At 39.5% G+C, this 18563-nt stretch overlaps 2 protein-coding genes across 2 annotated transcripts; both read left to right on the top strand.

The window, feature by feature from the left end:
* The first annotated feature begins 2497 nt into the window (after window positions 1–2497).
* Window positions 2498–5540, top strand: LOC104415237 (transcription factor SPEECHLESS). The gene is made up of 3 exons (XM_010026499.3): window positions 2498–3005; window positions 3423–3992; window positions 5246–5540. Exons 1-3 carry the CDS (start codon window positions 2613–2615, stop codon window positions 5309–5311), a joined length of 1029 nt encoding a protein of 342 aa, XP_010024801.3. The 5' UTR covers window positions 2498–2612; the 3' UTR covers window positions 5312–5540.
* Window positions 5541–13066: 7526 nt separating this feature from the next.
* On the top strand, window positions 13067–18089 carry LOC104415229 (RNA polymerase sigma factor sigE, chloroplastic/mitochondrial). The gene is given in 7 exon segments (XM_039306913.1): window positions 13067–13265; window positions 14329–15086; window positions 15245–15391; window positions 16318–16444; window positions 16447–16553; window positions 16971–17234; window positions 17610–18089. Coding segments are annotated over 6 exon segments (1542 nt in total). The 5' UTR covers window positions 13067–13265; window positions 14329–14387; the 3' UTR covers window positions 17808–18089.
* Window positions 18090–18563: the final 474 nt, after the last annotated feature.

The following is an 18563-nucleotide window of genomic DNA, read 5'->3' as shown; positions in this document are numbered from 1 at the left end:
AAAATGTGCACAACTTTAAGTTAAAGAAAAACATTTGTTCGATCAGTTTCCTTAATTAAATATACGAGTTTTCTCCTATGCACGGAAATTCGTATTCAAGTGATGTGAGCCTCTAATGATGTAGTTATCTGAAAAAACATAGAAAGAGCTTCCCTTTTCTATCTTGTTAAAATGTGCCCAACTTTAAGTTAAATAAAAAAATTTGTTCGATCAGTTTCCTTAATTAAATATACGAGTTTTCTCCTATGCACGGCATAAATCCAATCTGGTTTTAATGCTGTGTTAATCATGTACAAGTATCACAGTAACTAGCTAGGTTCGCATGCATGGTGGAAGAACAACAGACACAATGAACTTTAGAGAATGCCGATAAACAACATGAATGGTTTAAAGAAATTGGATTTACACAAATTGTTGTGGACGGATCCATGCCAAGCCTACTAATCTAGTTTAAATTACGATTGCAGTCACAAAATATCTAGAGTAACTTGTGCAAGTCGAAAGTTACCCTGATTGTGCTGAAAAGTAAAACCCTAGATATTTCTTCCTTAGTACACTTGCAAATAATTTTAAGCATGAAAATAACTTCAACGGAAGAGTTCAATTAATAGCATTGTACATAATCCAAAACGTAAGCAGGCTTCTCCATTGGTTTCTTTCCATTAGGACCAGAATGGCTGCAATCTCCGGTTGCATCATCAATGAGGAATTTTAGGAGTAAGCGAATGTTATGTACATGAAAATTTCTGTACATCATTCTGCAATTCGCAGTGGAGCATTCATTTAGGATCAACGGCTGCAGGCTTGTCTATGCATATAGCCAAAACGAAAAAAATGTTGCATACATCCATTCATTAATGGACGATGCAGTACATAATAAATCACATAAGAGAAGAACTGGATGAGAACTTCAGCTCATGAGATTCAGTTTGAAATCATATTCAACATTTAACAAGAGTTTAGCACGGCACTTAGTATTTTTACCTTTTGAATTGATGTTAACATGCCTAACATTTTTCAATTTTCTTTTCTTGTGTTCTTGCAACGTTGTAAGCCCGACCATCCTATGTGGTCAGAAAACAGACAAGCGCACATTCAAGTATGCTGTGGCCGTTCGAGAAAATAAGTATGCCCTAACTAACGAGCAAAACCAAAGACCAAACGTTACTGGGCAAAGGGGTCATGATTTCAATCAATAACAGGCAGCAGAAATTCAATTCCGGTGCGTCCACATTCATCGACTTTAAAGGTGAGAATCAGAGGCATATGAATAAAAACAAATGCGCAACCCCGATTTGAATCGCCATAACTGCTGGTGCTGTCTGCTTTGTTCATTTACTCGCCCCTCTCGCTCTAGAAAGATTTGCGTGTGATCCCATTTAAATGCTGGAGGAGAAGGATTGGGGCCAATCACGGCGCCAAGGACATTTATTGTCCAACATGGTCTTGCATGATTTGGCAAGATGCCGCGTTATTTTTGGTTTAGCGAAGTAGGCCGACGAATTGATACGCCACCATGCTTTATCTTATGACTAATCTGTGAGGTTTCATTACGATATACTGGTTTTACACGCTATATCTTACATGAGAGCTATGTTGAAAAATCGGAATCTATCGACATGCAAGCCACTTGACAATCGTGAAAGGAAGAAGGCGGTGGAATTTTGAGAGATCTGGTATATTAGGATCTCTCAAGTAACTAATGTCATACTCATTTTGAGAACCACATCAGAACTTGCAGCATTGAAAATCAGAATTTCATGGCAAAATTTCGAGATCCAAGAAATGAATAACAAGTGCATAGATCTCTAAGTTTTATTGGCATGCATATTAATGTTCTAATATGATTTGTAAAAATAGTTGTTTCGTTTATATGTTGGTCGAGATAACTGAATTTTTAATGGATGTTTATGCTAACACCATAGATGGAAAAAAAACTATCAATGGAGATCTTTGTACAATGGTCGAATTAAACACCTCGTACGGACGGCTCTACGATAATTAAGGTGGCTTGAGATAGCCAAAAGGTTTTATCCCACGGTATTACTATGATATTATCAAGTATATGAGTCTTTAATTATGTTCCTCCCTCGGCTTCTCTCTCTCTCTCACAAAACCCTAGCGAGTCCCCATCTCTGTCACTCTAGGTCTTCCGTGAAAAGTAGCTCCGCCTTCCCCTCAGCCTCTGCGCTTTGCAGCCTCCGCGGTTTAGGCTGCGAAGAACTCCCTGCCCTTTGTACTCCCTCATCTCCTAACGGTAAATAATAAGCCCAGTATTCAAGAAAAAAAAAAAAAAAAAAAGAGGAAAGAAAAGCATTAGAGAGAGAGAGAGAGAGAGAGAGAGAGAGAGAGAGAGAGGATGTTGATGGTGATAGTTTAGTCACTCTCATATTTAGTGCAATTGGCATGCCCATCTCCCTTTCTTGATTTCGACAAAAATCTCGCACGTATCTTCATGCCCCCATCTCAGTCCTTTTCCTTATTTCTCACATCCCTTTCCTACCTGTCTGCCTAAGTTGTCTAGCTAGCCCAAACCCTCTCTCAGAGTCTCAGTATCATTCTCTTCGGAAGCCAGCAAAAACCAGCGAAGGGTTTCACTTCTTGAGAGAGAGATGTTGTGCGACAGCATGTTCTTTGAAGATCCAGAATTTGTCGACACCACCTTCGGAGGAGGAGCCGGGGGGGATGATCTCTTCAGTATCTTGGAGAGCTTGGACGCTGAGTTCCCCCTGCCGGCTAATCCTCCTCCTCCTCCTCCTCCTCTTCCGGCATTGGACGAGACTGCTGTGTTTGGCTCGAAAGAGTGTGACGAAGCTTCTTCGCCTAAGAGCAAGAGACAGAAGGTCATGAATGGCGGCGGTTCTTGTTCAGACTACGAGAACCAGCAAGACGGTCAACAGCAGAACCGGATGTCCCACATCACCGTGGAGCGTAATCGCCGGAAGCAAATGAACGAGCACCTGTCTGTTTTGCGGTCGTTAATGCCTTGCTTCTACGTCAAACGGGTAAGCTGATGAAGACTTTGCTGTTTGCTTTGCTTTTCTCCGGTTTGGTTTGTCGCAAGTACAATTTGTTGGAATCTTTCTCCAGATAAGTTCATTCTAGGAAACGTTGAGTTGCATCTGGGAATTGTTTTTATTCTGTCTTTGGAAATAAGAAGAGAAGAAGTTAAGAACTTAGTTATCAACCACTTTCAGGGACCACCGTTTCTTTTTGAAAAATTGACATCCAGGAGGTATTTTTTACCGACTTTCATCATCTTCTTTGAAGGAACAAATTAATATGCCATTGTTTAATTTCTCTCCTTTGGCCCGTAATCTTGGCAACAAAAAGTTCCTTTAATTATCACCCAAATGAACACTTATGGTCAATTCATCAGCGACTGTAAAGTGTCAAGTGAAATTTGCAAACTTAATTTTCAGGGAGACCAAGCCTCCATAATTGGAGGTGTGGTGGACTACATAAGCGAGCTACAACAATTGCTTCAATCGCTGGAAGCCAAGAAGCAAAGAAAAGCATACAGCGAAGTCCTGATCAGCAGCCCAAGGCCATCCACGTCCTCAGTATTGAGCCCGCGGCCTTCACCGCCGGTGCTCAGCCCCCACAAACCACCGCTCAGCCCTAGGCCGCTTGTGAATTTACCTATAAGCCCCCGGACCCCACAACCCACCAGCCCTTACAAGCCCAAGAACATGCACCACAGCAGTAATTTCATCTCCGCCTCTCCGTCGCCGACTTCGTCCACATCCTCATCCATCGAGAACAGCATCCTCCCCAACAGCAATGAGCTTGTGGCCAACTCGAAATCCGCCATTGCTGAGGTGGAGGTGAAGTTCTCGGGTGCCAATGTCCTTTTGAAAACGGTGTCTCCTAGGATTCCTGGACAGGCACTGAGGATAATGTCGGCCTTGGAGAACTTATCCTTAGAGATTCTCCACGTCAGCATCGGCTATGTCAATGAGAACACAATGGTTCATTCCTTCACCATCAAGGTAAGTTTCTTTGCTCTACCAAAGTGTATTGGAGAGAGTTCCTCTTCATCTTGAGTAAAATTCACTTGGGTGTGCATTTATTTTCTGTGAGAAAAGATGCTAATCATATTTCATCACAGTTCGATTTTGTCGAGGAGTAAAAAACCTAGGCTTTACTTAGAGCAGGAAAAAGTTGGGTGTGATTTGTTTAAAATTTGGATTTAGTTATAGAGTGCTGCTGGTTAGTATGTTAGTTTGTGAAGTGCGTAATCAACATTTAGAACTTGAAAACCCTTCTATAAAGCACGTGCAAAACAAAGCTATCTAGAACCGCAGATGCTCGGCAATAAAATCCTTGATTTTTTCACGATGATGTGTACAATAGATATTAGGTACATGTCACTTTAAATATAAACAAGGTTTAGCATGTACATAAGCGGTGGACAGAACTAATCAGTGGCAAGAATCTCATGCCTACTTGAATATTTACCCTTTTGAATCATTGTAAAGCCTTTAGTCATCGTCGCGAATCCTAGACAGTAGCTTCTAAAACCACTCAGAGTACGTGGTTATAGCAAGACTGTCCATAAATGGAATTAGGGGATCAAGGTTTTGGCTTATGTATGGCTTCGAGAAAGAAGACAAAAGAGTGAGAAGACAGACATACCTTGATTTGTCGCTCATTGAATACACAAACAGTAAAACCTAGCTAGATTCCCTTAGGTTAGCTGGGAAGGCGGGGAACTCATAAATTCGTTTCCCTACCAGGCATGTTTTTTCCCTGAAGCCCTAATAACTGCACGGTTCATTCAACCCCATAAATTGTCGATGCTCCACGGTCTGTTACTAGGGCGTGACATCATCCACAAGGAAAATGTGAAAAAGAAAAAGAAAAGAAAATGCCAGGACTCGCTTCTATCCGTTGAAAAATAAACAGCAAAATCAATAGCCAGACAATTGTAAAAAGGTGAACAGTTTCATGTTTGTTCTTCGGGTTCTAACACGGTACACCGAAATCGTTTCCTTTTTAAATAGAGTTAAATGACCACTGACATGGCCGTACCAAGGAAGAGGTACTGATGTCCAAGTCTATTTCTTCATAATGACTCTCGGAAACCACGATGTCTCACTGAAAACTAGGACAATCCCGCGCCTTAGTTATGGAAAGGGAATTGTCATTTGGCTTTTCTTGGGCGTTGCCCATTCGGCTAGAAATGACAATATTTACTCCCACAGCTAACGATTGCGGTTTTGGTTTTTCCCCTCTTCCACAGATTGGAGTCGAATGCCAACTTAGTGCAGAGGAGCTCGCTCAGCAGATACAGCAAACCTTCTGCTAATGTGCTGGTGATGACGTTTTAGCGACGGTCCCAACCCTAATATCGTAGTTCTCTCTCTCTCTCTCTCCTTTTCAAACTTTTTTACTAATAATAAAGAAGAATGTGGGAAGGCTCCTTTCACCACCCTTCTCTCATTAACATTCATTTAGAGTACTCATCATAGATCAGTCGTAACTTTAGTATTCGTTGTGACCCGCTCACCAGCATGTAAGTCTTTATCTTGTACTCATTGAGCAATTAGTGTAATGCCTTTGTAATGCCTTTCTTGAGTAATCACGTAATGAGATTCTACCATCAGTTTGGTTACCTCCACATGATTTTCCCAATTACTCTCATTTTTAGTTCATTTACTTGGTTGTGGATTTGCCATAGCTTGCCGATTTGTTGGAGGAATTTTTTTTTGAAACTGGCACAAGTTATCAGACAATTATCTGAATAAATGTTTAGGTTCTTTAGGGACCACGAAAAGCAACGATGTTGACAACGGGACATACTAGAAGTTGTCTGGTCATGATCATTTTCTTCTGGGTGGAGCCACTGGCACTGGCATAAGTAGAGATGCAGAAATGCATTGTGCATGTGCATGACGATGGAAGCATAAAGCTTGCCATTGCCTTCGCCTATCTTATGATCAGAAGGTGAAGATGATAAGTGAAAGCTGTCCCACTAATTATTTCTATTTTTCGAAGGAAAATTATAACAAAGCCTTCTGCAACTTTTATCATGATATTAGTTTACATCCTCTTCTTTCAAAACCACCATTTCGTACACCGTCTTTGTAGATTATGATTCTTAAAACGATGTATCATGCCGGGCAAGGCTTCTAACAAGTACTTGATTCCACTATTTTTGTTGTGGGAAATGCTAAGATGTACAAAGCAATCTTACTAAAGCTTACTTATTAAGGGATGTGTCATGTTTCAATCGAATATTGAAATGAGTGAGATTCTTAGATTAAATGATGAATTTCTCTAAACACCCAATTGAAAATTTCCACATCATTTGATGAGTGGTAGGATTCCCTGGTATGTGTAGCATTGCCCGTTTGTTCTTTTGGATGAATACACTTCATGTCAAATTTATACGTACATGTATGTTATTGTATGGATGTACGTATGTATGAATGTGCTAAGATGCTTGAGTTCTTATTATTAATTGTCCTGTTAGCCATCGAAATATTAATGACCTTGCTTAGATAGTGGAATGAAAAGGCAGAGGGCAAAGAGCACTCCTTTACCAAAATCAGTAATGGTCGTATTGGAAGCAGTGTAATGCCACTAGTTTGGTGTTGAATCTCATACACACTTTTGCTGCTGCTGCTGCTGCTGTGGCATACATGATTTAGCCATAGGGGCATGAATCCACGAATTAAGGAGCAAGGCTAGACTGGTTCACAAAACCTTCTTCGAAATGAAGGTATAGAGATGTCCAAAGGTTATAGCATGTTGCCATACATAAATTGTACGATTGTTTTTGCCACAAGCCACTTTTGTTGCTGCTAAATATCTGTACAACTACTGCTAAAATAACATGCTATCCGAATCAATGATATCAAAGATGAGTTTAAAAAAAAAAAAAAAGTTTGTGCACCATTTGAGATCTTACTTTTACCTTTATACGTCGCCTATCAAATTATCCTTTCCACCGGTGAGCATGCGATTGATCGTAGACATCATAATGAATCTGTACATCCATGGAAGTCTCCCCAGAGCTGGGGCCATTGTTCCATGAAAGACAAAAGCAAAATTCAGGTCTAATCTGTCCACAAGTCACTCATTTTTCTGGTAGATCCATTTCCTAGGTTAATGCCATTGGCTTTTCAAATTATCAGTTATTCTTATAAAAGGAGTTTGGTCTTTGCGCTGCGATTAGTTCTTTTAGCTACGTTGATTGCATGGAGATGTATCTTCATCTATAAAAGCTAGCTAGCTTGCCACTTATGGATGGCCAGGTGTTAAATGAAAACGTACATCCTAGGCTAGATAATGCTTATGTAGCGAGTCCACCTACACGACAGCATTATTTATTCTTTCTCTGCATTATTAGAGTTGCTCAATTACAGTGTTGGCAGTTGGTGTCCCCTTCGGTTTGGACATTCTCGTTGTCGCTCCGCCCGAACGTTAGATCCTTGTCATTTGGCGTAGGGGTGACGACCCTATCTTGCTTTTCTTCAGCTCGTTCGATGAATTCCCTTGCTTTTTATTAAGTGCATTAGTTGCGCTCTGTGGACGTGATTGAAGGTATGTGACACCAAAAGGTCTCAAGAGAGCATCTGATTTTTTTTTTCTTGTGAAATGATATATGAAAACATACCTTACCTTCCCCTAGTGACGACTTGCATATCTCTAGTATTTGAATTCTAATATAAAAAATTCAAAATAACAAAAAAAAAAAAAAAAGTTTTTAATTTAATCTTATTTTTATTTATCTATTCAAATGTTACTCTATCTTATAATATAAAATTCAATATAAAATATATATTTATATCTATTATGTATTTTAGGTATTTGAGTATTTTAGGTATACTAGTACAATTTTCAATTAATAAAATTTTATTAGAGAATGATGAAAGGGGAAGAAAGAAATAAAAACGAAAGGAAAATAAAATAAAATTAAAGTTGACTAGAGTGTTACAAGAGATTTTTACTATATTCATCTACAAAATATGTGATTAATTTATATTGATATGTTGTTTTAACCAAGCAATATATATGATACGATATGAATATATCCAATTTTTTTTACTGTAATTACCAAATAGTAGATAGGATATAGTAAAATTTCCTAATTTCTTATTTTGTCATATACAATCCTATTCTAGTTAGAAATTCTAGTTAGAACAAAACAAAAAAAAGTTAGGGAACAATTTTTAAACAAAAGAACCAAATAAAAAATGAATAGAAACACGTTTGGTAAATTTTATTCTTTTTTTGTTTCTTTTAATTTTTAAACATTTTTATTTTATTTTTCAGTTTTTCCTTTATTTTTATTTTTTATTTTTTAATGTGGTTAGCCATGGCGAGGCTTTGATTGGCCGAGGCCGCGATCGGCCAAAGAAAAAGAAGAAAAAAAGAAGAAGAAAAGAAGAAGGAAAGAGAAGAAAGAGAAAATGTGTTTCTTCAAAATTATTTCTGGAACAAGAAACAACAATTTGTTGTTTTTTTTTGTTCTTATTTTGTTCGGGGAAAAAGAACAAAATCCGTACGAAGTGTTCGGAAACCTTCTTTGGCGTTTCCATGCACGCCCCAGACGACCAAACTAGCCTTTAATGTGGTTGTGAGTTTGATTAGCCGGTACCTTAAAATGCTGACTAGGCAATTTGTAATTTCATTTGCCTAAGATAAGAAAAATGGTTAATACTTTGAAAAACCCCAAACTGGTGCGTTTTTGACAAATATATTCCAAACTAATTTTTTGACCACAAAAAACCCTAAATCAGTATACCTATGATAAATTTACCTCAAGTGATCACAAAAAACCCTAAACCGTTACATTTGTAGCAAATTTACCCTAAATTAATTTGTTCGACCACTACAAACCCTAAACTGATATATTTGTGACAAATATACCATTTGTTAAATTTGATAAATAACACAAAAAACTACAAAAATGTTGCAACTATAACAAGCATATAGTAAAATCCCAAACTAATACATTAGTTCACTATCACGTGTCGTTCAATTCAATAATTTGATGGTAAAATTTAACGGAAATTAACAAAGGATAAATTTGTTACAAATGTACTACTTTAGGGTAAATTTATTAAAGGTGTATTAGTTTGGGATTTCTCAGGGTATTAATTCTAAGAAAAATCGAACTGGTCATTTTTTAACGAGCAAATCGACTTTGGGAAAATCTTCCATGCACCCATTTAACCACATTTTCTAAAGTATTTTCTTAATTACAGTTATTTCCGACATATTTGCTAAAACTTTCCTTAAAAAAGAAATTGTATCTGAAAAAAGGCGGACCATGTTAATGATTCATGCGCGAAAGTCGTTTGGACATGAATACATGTTCGAATGGAAGTTCCGTCACTATCCTATGTTTGCAGTGAAATTGGTCAGAAGCTTTTATCAAAGGAAAAAAAGTTAAAAGAAAAAGGAAGATAAACATAGGATTATTGATGGGTTAATCGTCGAAAGGAAGGTGAAAATTGAAAATATGAGAGAGAACAGTTATGAATTCATTTTTTGTTTTTTTGGTCTGGAAAAGATTTGAATTCACATAATCATTTTTTAAGGTTATATTTTTTTTTCCGGTTCCCATGGCGGCGCTCGATGCCCTTGACTGGGCTGCAAAGGCCCACAAATCAGCTTCGGCCCATAACAGCTTATCTTTTTCCCCGTTGGCTTTACTTGATCTTGTAACCGTTGATGCTTTCCTTTCAGGTTGTAACTTTACGTTATCTTAAATGTAAGTTGTGTTTTCGATTATATATATATATAAACATCCTCTCCCATATAATAATGATAAAATCCCACAAATTTTCTTTAGACTCGTGAAAGTTTATTTTCAAAGTAAAAAGAGACTACTTGAAAATCTAAGTGTTAAAGTTACTTTGTGGTTTAAAATTAATCTGACTTGCAAGAACACTTCAAAATGTTTTATCCTTCTTCTTCAAAATTGGAAGATGCCTGTTTTTCGTGATGAGAGATTTCACTTACGAGGGTATGTGTATATCTTCAGCTATTACAACGACAAGTCAACTTAAGAAATGCAATAAGATCTCTCAATTTTGATGCTCTATAATTGATGTCTCAACTTTGATATTTTCCTATTATATTCAGCAACCATACAAATAACCATGATGAAGTTTATTTCACAGTTATTTATAGAAAATAAAAGCAATTTTTTTTTAAATTTTTTTCTTAAAACTCGTAAACATATGTGCCGAGCATGCGTTCGTTCTGTGTTAGCTATCATAGTAGCAAACAAAGGAAGAATCTAAACTCCATTTGTTTGCTGGGAATTTTTTAGGTAACCATATTCTTCATTCTTTGCTATTTAAATCGCTAAAGAAAATAAGTCCATGAAAAACTAATCCTTAAATTTAGGAAAAATGATATTCTTTTTTCAAAATTAGAAATCATTTTTTAAAAATACGACAAGAGATCAACACTTGGACCTAGGGGTGTGCAAAAGAACCGGTACCCGCCCGGACCGCCCGGAACCGGACCGGAACCACCCGGAACCGGCGGTTCTTGAGGGAACCGGTCCGGTTCCCGGTTCCAATTTTTGAGAACCAGTGGGTACCAGTCCGATTCCCGGTTCCACAGGCGGATCCGCCCGCCCGCCCGCCCGGACCGGACCGATTAATTTTTAATATAAAAAAAAAATTACTAAAACAAAACAAACCCTAGATAGTGTTAGCACTTAGCAGCCGTGTCTCTCCGGTTTACTGGTTGAAGTGTTCTTTCAGTCCGGAGCTTCCGCAAACCAACCGCCCTCAACGGTTGTCTTCTCCGTCCAGCAGCCGCCTCAAACCGGCCGCCGGACGTCGCAAGCAGCTCGCCCCTCTGGCTCGTGGCGCTTTGCTGAGGCTCGCGGTCTTGATCTCTTCACTGTCGTTGCCGCTCACTTCGCTGCCACGGTAGTCGGAGGCCAGGGAGAGGCACAACCGGAAGACCATCCCTCTCGAGGAATACGCCACGACCCGTGAGTCTCCCGAGCCCTCCCGTTTGTTTTTCTTTTCTTTTTTGTTTTCTCGTTCCTCGGTTTCTCGTCGCGACAAGAGTGAATTTGGTCGTGCTCTGCTGTCGCGCGTGCCAGGGGATGTTGCTGATTCCCTTGTTTGTAGTTGGACGCAATTGTCGAAAGCGAATATACCACCAAAACCAAATTCGATGAGTCAGATGGAGTGTTTGAAATACGTGCCTCATCCATCCTTGTGGTTGAGTGAGCAAGTTGATACGATGATGCAAGTGATGCGAGTATAATAGGCATTTGAGGAAGTAATTTGACTCGCGATGTCGTTAGGTACGTCTTGGACTAGAATGCTTTTTCAGTAGATCTGCAAGTAGTGGTTTTTAGTCAGGATGAGGCCTTGGAGCTTGTTGGTAATAGAGAGGCTTGACAATGACTTGGCATCAATGGTGTGGTTTCATCCCAATGTCCCCACATTTTTTGCTAGTATCTGCAACATATCTAATATGGACATGAGGTTATACAAAGTGGAGAATTTTAATTGCTTGAACACTGTCCATCTAACTTACTAGTCACTGCGAACTGTGGTTTCATTGTGGAGGCTGACAATCTGAATTACTTGCCCACACTCCTTGTCATATCTTATAGTAGTAGTTCACTATTGCAGCTTATGGAAGTTTTAGAGTTGCCGAAGTGTTTGCGGACAAAATTCTCTTCTGGTGAGTCTTTGAACTCTAATATGGTCTTTCCCAATTCTTTTGTTTATTTTTCTCTAGGTTTGTTTGTCGAGGTTATAGCGAGAATGTTGGCCTTTTATATAAGAATATCATTTCTCGGATTTTATTTGAAACTAATTAAGATTTTCATCTCGTGGTCAATGAGACCGATTCCATGGATTCACCGGAACCAGGACCGGACCGGCGGTCCGGCTCCCGGGTGGATTTATGCAACAAACGGTGGATCCGGTTCAATTTTGAACCGGTCCTTAGTAGCGGCGGTTCCAGGTTCTAGGTCGGGAACCGCCCGCCCGAACCATGCACACCCCTACTTGGACCAGAGATTTTACATTTGGGCACAAAAATCCTAATGCCTATTCCTAAGTCCTTAACATCGGGATTAGGTCCATAGACTTTACACCTAGGCACAAGAACCCTAACGCTCATTGGAGACCCAAGCCTAGCCTCCATGGACCTGGGCCTTTGTCTTGATGGATGTGGGCCCAGGCATTGAGGACTTGGGCACAGGCATTAGAGTCTCAGGCTTGTTCTCTAGGGTCTGGGCACAATCTTCATGAATTGGGGCCAAGGTTCCGTGGTCCCAAGCCTAGCCTCTATGGTCACGGCCCAGCCTCGATTGTCGCAAGCCCAAGCGTTTGTGCCCTACTCCTCAACTCTCAATGTAAATCCACAGAGACTGGGCTCAGGACTCCAGCGCTCATGCTTGATCTCTTAATTACCTATGCCCTAGTAACTCATATGTTGAATAATGCATGTTTATTTAGGAAAATAAGAGCAGATTTTTCTTTTTAAATGACAAAAGAATATTCTTCAATTCATTTCTAAACTTGAGCTAAACATAGAAAAATATTGTTAAATTTGCGAAACAAGACGGAGCATCACCTAAAATGTCTTCTTTTTAATCAGAGTTAAGAGATCCACGACAAATAATTTTTCAATGGTCGAGTTTCGAAAATTTATTCTAGTGGCTACGATTTTATAGGTTTCTCAAGCCGAGAGTCTCAAAATCAGAACCCAAAAATTTAACGAGGGAAAGACAATACCGCACCGTCCAGAATTAAAACAATAAAAGAGGGTCTCGAAAATGTATAAAAGAAATTCCACTTTTTCAAGTGGCCAGTGTTAGGCTACGTGCGCATGGCAAGCGCCTGGGACCCACAAACTCGTGTAACACACGAAGGCACCAGTCACGGCCAACCACGTCTATCAATCTAATCCATTAAATAAAATTCAGCTCCCACGCCCGAAAAAGGAGAAAAAAAAAAAAAATATCTTTTTCTCCTCCTCCAGAATTCGCCACGCAGGTTCTTGGCTCTCTCTCTCTCTGTGTCTCCCCGCGCTGACTTGTGCGTCGCATCCGCCCTCGATTTCTCGCGCCATGAATCCCGGCCGTCGATTCGTTCATGGGCGGCGATTTAATTTGTGGACATGGTGATCTCGAGAACTCCTGCTTCGTGCGGTATTAAACTCCAAGAATCTCCCTCGCCGGAGAATGTCTCCCGTGTCTCTCTGCTCCGATTATAGCTCGACGTTTCTGTCTTTTGAAGCGAAATTCAGACGTCCGCTGTAAGGTATCTTCGGTTGTTGTTGTTGTTGTTGTTGTTGTTGTTGTTGTTATTGTTAGTGTTGTGATCGTGATCTGAAGTAGTTCCTCTGCATTGCTTCGTTGACTCTTGCGTCCGTCGGATGAATCGGTTGTGTCGCTTCGGTTCGCTAGCTGTGTCCCAGTCGCATTCTGCAGTTCCGAGGGAAGTGGAGAACTTATTTTCTGTCGGGTCAGTTTGTTTTCTCGACGAGGGAGAGAGTGCACGGTCTGCTCGCCATTTGCGAGTGTTGCGGGTTGCTTTTCTTCCAGTGATGTGGGTTGGACTGATGGATTGATGCATTTGCCTGGCCTGGCCTGGCCTGGTTTAGTAGGCGAATTTGTCTTCTTCTTTTTTAAATTTTTTAAATTTTTTTTTTTATGGTGAAGTCGTTGTGTGTAGGAGTTCTCCCATGTAATTCAACAGGTAGCAACTCTTGCTCAAATGAAATCTTCGGGGAAGTGAAACGATGATCCTAGTTTGGCAGCGGAATCAAGTTCCTATTTACTATAACCAGTTGAACTTGCTCCAAGCCCAACGCTGTCTTTCCAGAAGTCCCAAGTTAACTTACCTTTCATTCAGACAACCCCACCGTGCATGGTCCACTTGATTTTTCTCGCCACCATGTTTCTTCCCTTGTCTGGAATTGAACTCCTCACACTCGTTTGATTCCCACTAACGGCCTGTTTTTTTATCTTTCTTTGATGTGCAAAAGGACTTGTGGTTACATCAACTGAAAATGGTCTCATGAAAAAGTACTGATTTTTTATTCAGTGTGGATCGGGTTTGTTTTGCCTTTTGCGCTTTCTGCATATCTTGCCAAGACTGTTTTTTTTTTTTTTGGCCTGAAATGAGTGCAAGTGATTGGCAAAATTTCATGTGCTTTTTTCTGGGGCCAAAATGCTTCCGCATGTCTAGTTGCACATGTTTTTATGCGCCTTTACTTTAGATAGTTGCCATGGCGTGCCTTTCTCTGACAAGTGTGGATGCTTCATAAAGTTTGCTGCAATTCAGGAATTAAAATCTCATTTTATGTGTTTGACTGGAGCAGAGTTTTTTGCAGAGAGAAAGCTTCCATTTATCAAATTATATACTCTCCGACAACTTGGAATGGGAGTTGTGACTATCTCAAGCTCAGCTTCTCGCACACCACTTGGATTTAATGCGAAGTTTTCAACTAGCAGATCTGCAACAAAAAGACCCTTGATCATAGCATTCAGAGCAGATAAGAACAATAAAACAGCTTTGCTGACGCATCATGAACAGACATACTATCCTGTAGAAACCAATAAGGAGCAACAGAAGAAACAGAAAAATGCAAGAAAACCATCGAGAAAGGCTGTTTGTACAGATGAAATTTCTCCGTCTACCTTGGAAGTTGATTATAATGATGCCGCAGCCAAACTTGAGAATATATACAAGCTGACACCTGCGGCAGAAACCTGTTATGGTGCAAATGTTGATCATGGTGTGAGGAGACGCAGACGGAGGACGAAGAAGACTAAGGATGTTGATAAGGGAGAAGAAAGTAAAACTAGTAAAAGAGTGGTCCGTACCCGGAAGAGAAATACAAAACGTTTGAGCCTGGATGGAAGGATCACAATAAAAAGGAGAAAGGAAGAACAAGCGACCTATTCAGTTCAGAGGAAAAGAGAGGTTCTGAGTGAAGAAGAGAAGATTGAGAAGCTTGTTAGGGACTATTCAGCTTCAACCGATTTGGTCAGCTTGGACTGGAAGAAGATGAAGATTCCTCCTGTTCTTCCTTCTACGGAACATGCCTGGTTATTCAAGTTGATGCAACCAATGAAGGTGAGACTTTTTATCATTTAGCAGTCCAACTGAATGATAAAACAACATAAAAAGCTTCCTGGTCCATGTCATGGGTGAGATTGATTTAGATTTGGTTGTCCCTTTGGTGAATTGAAATTGGAGTGCTGTCATGCTAATCTGCGTCGACTCAATTTCAGGCTCTTCTTCAAGTGAAGGAAAATTTACGAAGTGATTTGGATAGGGAGCCAATAGAAGCTGAAATGGCTGAGGCAACAAATATGAGCGTAGCTCAATTAAGAAGACAGCTGGAGGTTGGTCATGCTGCCAGAAGCAAACTTATTAAGGTACATACTTCTCCTTCTTTAGATCTTAAGTATCCCCTGAAACTTGGATGCAAGTGATCGGATTCTTATAGAAAGTTGATGATGCTTTGATGCTTGTGAGGATATTAGAACTTCAGGAGGGTATTAACTGTTGACATTTCAATGTGTGTTGAGCTATTTCTGTCGCTAAAAGTGATCCTCCACCATGGGTATACTCTGTATCCTCCGGTTAATATAAATTTTGTAACATTTTCAGATATTTTTGATAGTCGACAATTAAAAGGAGATATTTTCTCCATTTTTGTTATAGCTATTGCAGCCGCTGAAGCAGCTATTGGGTTAGCTATTGTTTCGTCAATTTATCGTAACAGAAAATCAACTCGTATCAATCAATCGAATTTGTTGAATAAATGAATAAATAAGTAGTATCCTCCACAATGGGTATACTCGATAATAGTTTTAGGTTCCTGTATCCAAGGCTTGTTGGCTGTGGATCTTATTCATAAGTTTTGTCTGATTTATGGATATCTGCTCATTGTGATTTAAAAAGAAAGAAAATGGGAAAACCTAACTTTTTGGCATGGTACAATGCATAAATTGGTGAACGAGGAACTTTTTTAGAATCCTGTTCATGTCTGCCTTCCCTCCTGAGGAGCTCCAAAATTGAACAACCTTGTTAATTCAGTTCAATTTGTTTAAACTGCCCAAGGATGTTATAATTTTCTTCTGTTGCTATTGTGGTCCCATTCTGTCATAGTTATCTCTTACTCATTATTCCCTTGTAGTCTTTTGCCAGTCAAAGGATGGTGCCAATGTTCTTTTTAATGATTTGCTGCACAAGTAGTAGCTGGATTGTCTTTAGATGTACTTTGATCTCTGCAGTTTTAAGTATGAATGATATGCCTATGTATTAAGTAAAGTGTATTGACTTCTAGCATTTATTGCAGCATAATCTTCGGCTTGTCCTGTTTGTTATGAATAAGTATTTTCAAGACTTTGCAAATGGTCCGAAGTTTCAAGATCTTTGCCAAGCTGGGGTAAAAGGACTTATCACAGCTATTGACCGTTTTGAACCAAAAGGAGATTCCGGCTATCTACTTATAGCCTCTTCTGGATCAGGCATGCCATTATACGTTCAATGACCGTTTCTAGCTTCACGCGTGTCTCATTTGGCCTTGAGTCGGTAAGTCTGTTTTCCTTTACCACTAACAGTTTTATGTATTTCATGAGCATGGATGCATTCTCACTGTCTGTACCCTCTAGAGAGAAGATTCAGGCAAGTTAGTTTGAGATCTCTCATGCATCATAGACAGTGTCTCTGTTGTTACCATGGAAGACTAAAATATGTTGACAGACCTTGCTTATGGAGCATATCAAGTGATTGAAGTTGCTGTTACTGTAAATGGTGCTTGTTTTTCGTTTAAATTGCAAATTCGAAGTCTCATGTTGCCTTTCACAAAGAGGGAGGCTCAGTAATGGCTCTGACCAATTGTCTTTCGGTTTGAGAGACAAGAAAATTTTGTGGAACTAGTGGAATGAACACCTAAAGTTTGCCAATCTGAAATGATTGAAATGTTTGATGAGTTTGATAATTTTGCAGGTCAGAGTTGAGATCCAAAGGGCAAAACTTGAGTTGATGTTTCAACTAAAGAGATTGCCAACAGAGGAAGAGATAATTGATAAAGTCGGTATCTCACCTGAGAGGTACCACGAAGTTATGAGGGCCTCAAGGCCCGTTTTCTCTCTTCATTCTAGGCACTCGGTCACACAAGAAGAGTTCATTAGTGGAATTACTGATGTTGATGGAGTTGGAGGAGACAGTAGGAGGCAACCGGCTCTTCTCAGGCTTGCTCTTGATGATGTGGTAATCAAAGAAAGCTTGCACAACACTGCCTACTCTTTTCTTCAATTAATCTGGAAGTGTGTGGCATAATAAGATTTCTGATTTTGTTCGGATGTGAAAGTACTCTGGTATAACACCAGAGATTGACTGCGGAGAAATTATGTATACCACCAGACCACTTGATTAGATTTGTGACATGTTAAATCCAACTCTGGCTATACTAACAAAAAAGCAAAACTCAAACTAATGTTAAATGATATAGAATCGTTGATAGTAGGAAGAACGATGTAGCTATTTATAGCCACTTCTGACAATGCACGCTAGATGGGGCTGAAAGATTTTCTGCTTGTTGGTCCTCATTTGAGATGGTTTTGACTGCATATTTTCTTGTTGCAGCTCGACTCCTTGAAGCCCAAGGAAAGTCTAGTCATCAGACAGAGGTACGGGCTCGATGGTAAAGGTGACCGAACATTAGGAGAGATCGCCGGGAACTTGAACATATCCAGGGAGATGGTCCGCAAGCATGAAGTGAAGGCGCTCATGAAGCTCAAGCATCCGGCTCGAGTAGATTATCTTCGCCGTTACATAGTCTGAACCTGTCCACTGTACATGTCCTCACTTTCCTATATTTCCCCGGCTTCTGATCGATCATAGCCTGATCAACTGTCTGCATATATAATCTGCACCATACCCTGTTGACTACATGCCATTACACGTCTTATACTGTTTTACTGCGATTCAGAGGTGTATAATATTCCAGAGCGGACAAGAAATAACATAGTTCTCTCCCCTGTAAAGGTTCTATTTCTACACCAAACAACACAATTTTCATAATAAGTATCAGTGTGGAAAGGTTGTGTTTTCCATACCAATTCCTGCTTGCTTGGTTCTTCCACCTCTTTTCCTCTATTTGCAGCACTTCCAAATACAGTTAGAAAAGTTTGTCCACTACATTATAAGAATTGACCGGACCTATCTTGGTCACGAGAAAATATACATGTTCTTATACATATTTTTAGTACAAAACGACAGAAAGACGTCGACTCCACTACTGATAATTGTATTTACTACCTTTAACAAGTTCCTGTCGTCCAAGCTGTCAGCTACAACACTTGGACAATTTTTAGTTTCGGCAAAAATCAAATTGCAACACGTATGATGCTGAAAGGCAATGGAGGCTTTTTAGGATGCGTTTGGTAACGCTTCTGTTCCAGAAACAAAATCTAATCAGAAATGATTTTTTATTTTATTTTATTCCCGAAACAATTTCTAAGCATTTTAAACCATCTAGTAACTGTCCAAAATTTCGATTCCCGGAATAGAATTGTTTTTGATAATGTAATCAAAATT

The sequence above is a fragment of the Eucalyptus grandis genome, chromosome 1 (genome assembly GCF_016545825.1).
Source record: "Eucalyptus grandis isolate ANBG69807.140 chromosome 1, ASM1654582v1, whole genome shotgun sequence".
Taxonomy (NCBI): Eukaryota; Viridiplantae; Streptophyta; class Magnoliopsida; order Myrtales; family Myrtaceae; genus Eucalyptus; species Eucalyptus grandis.
Note: the sequence above shows the minus strand (reverse complement) of the source record. Positions and strands in the feature narration are given on the sequence as shown.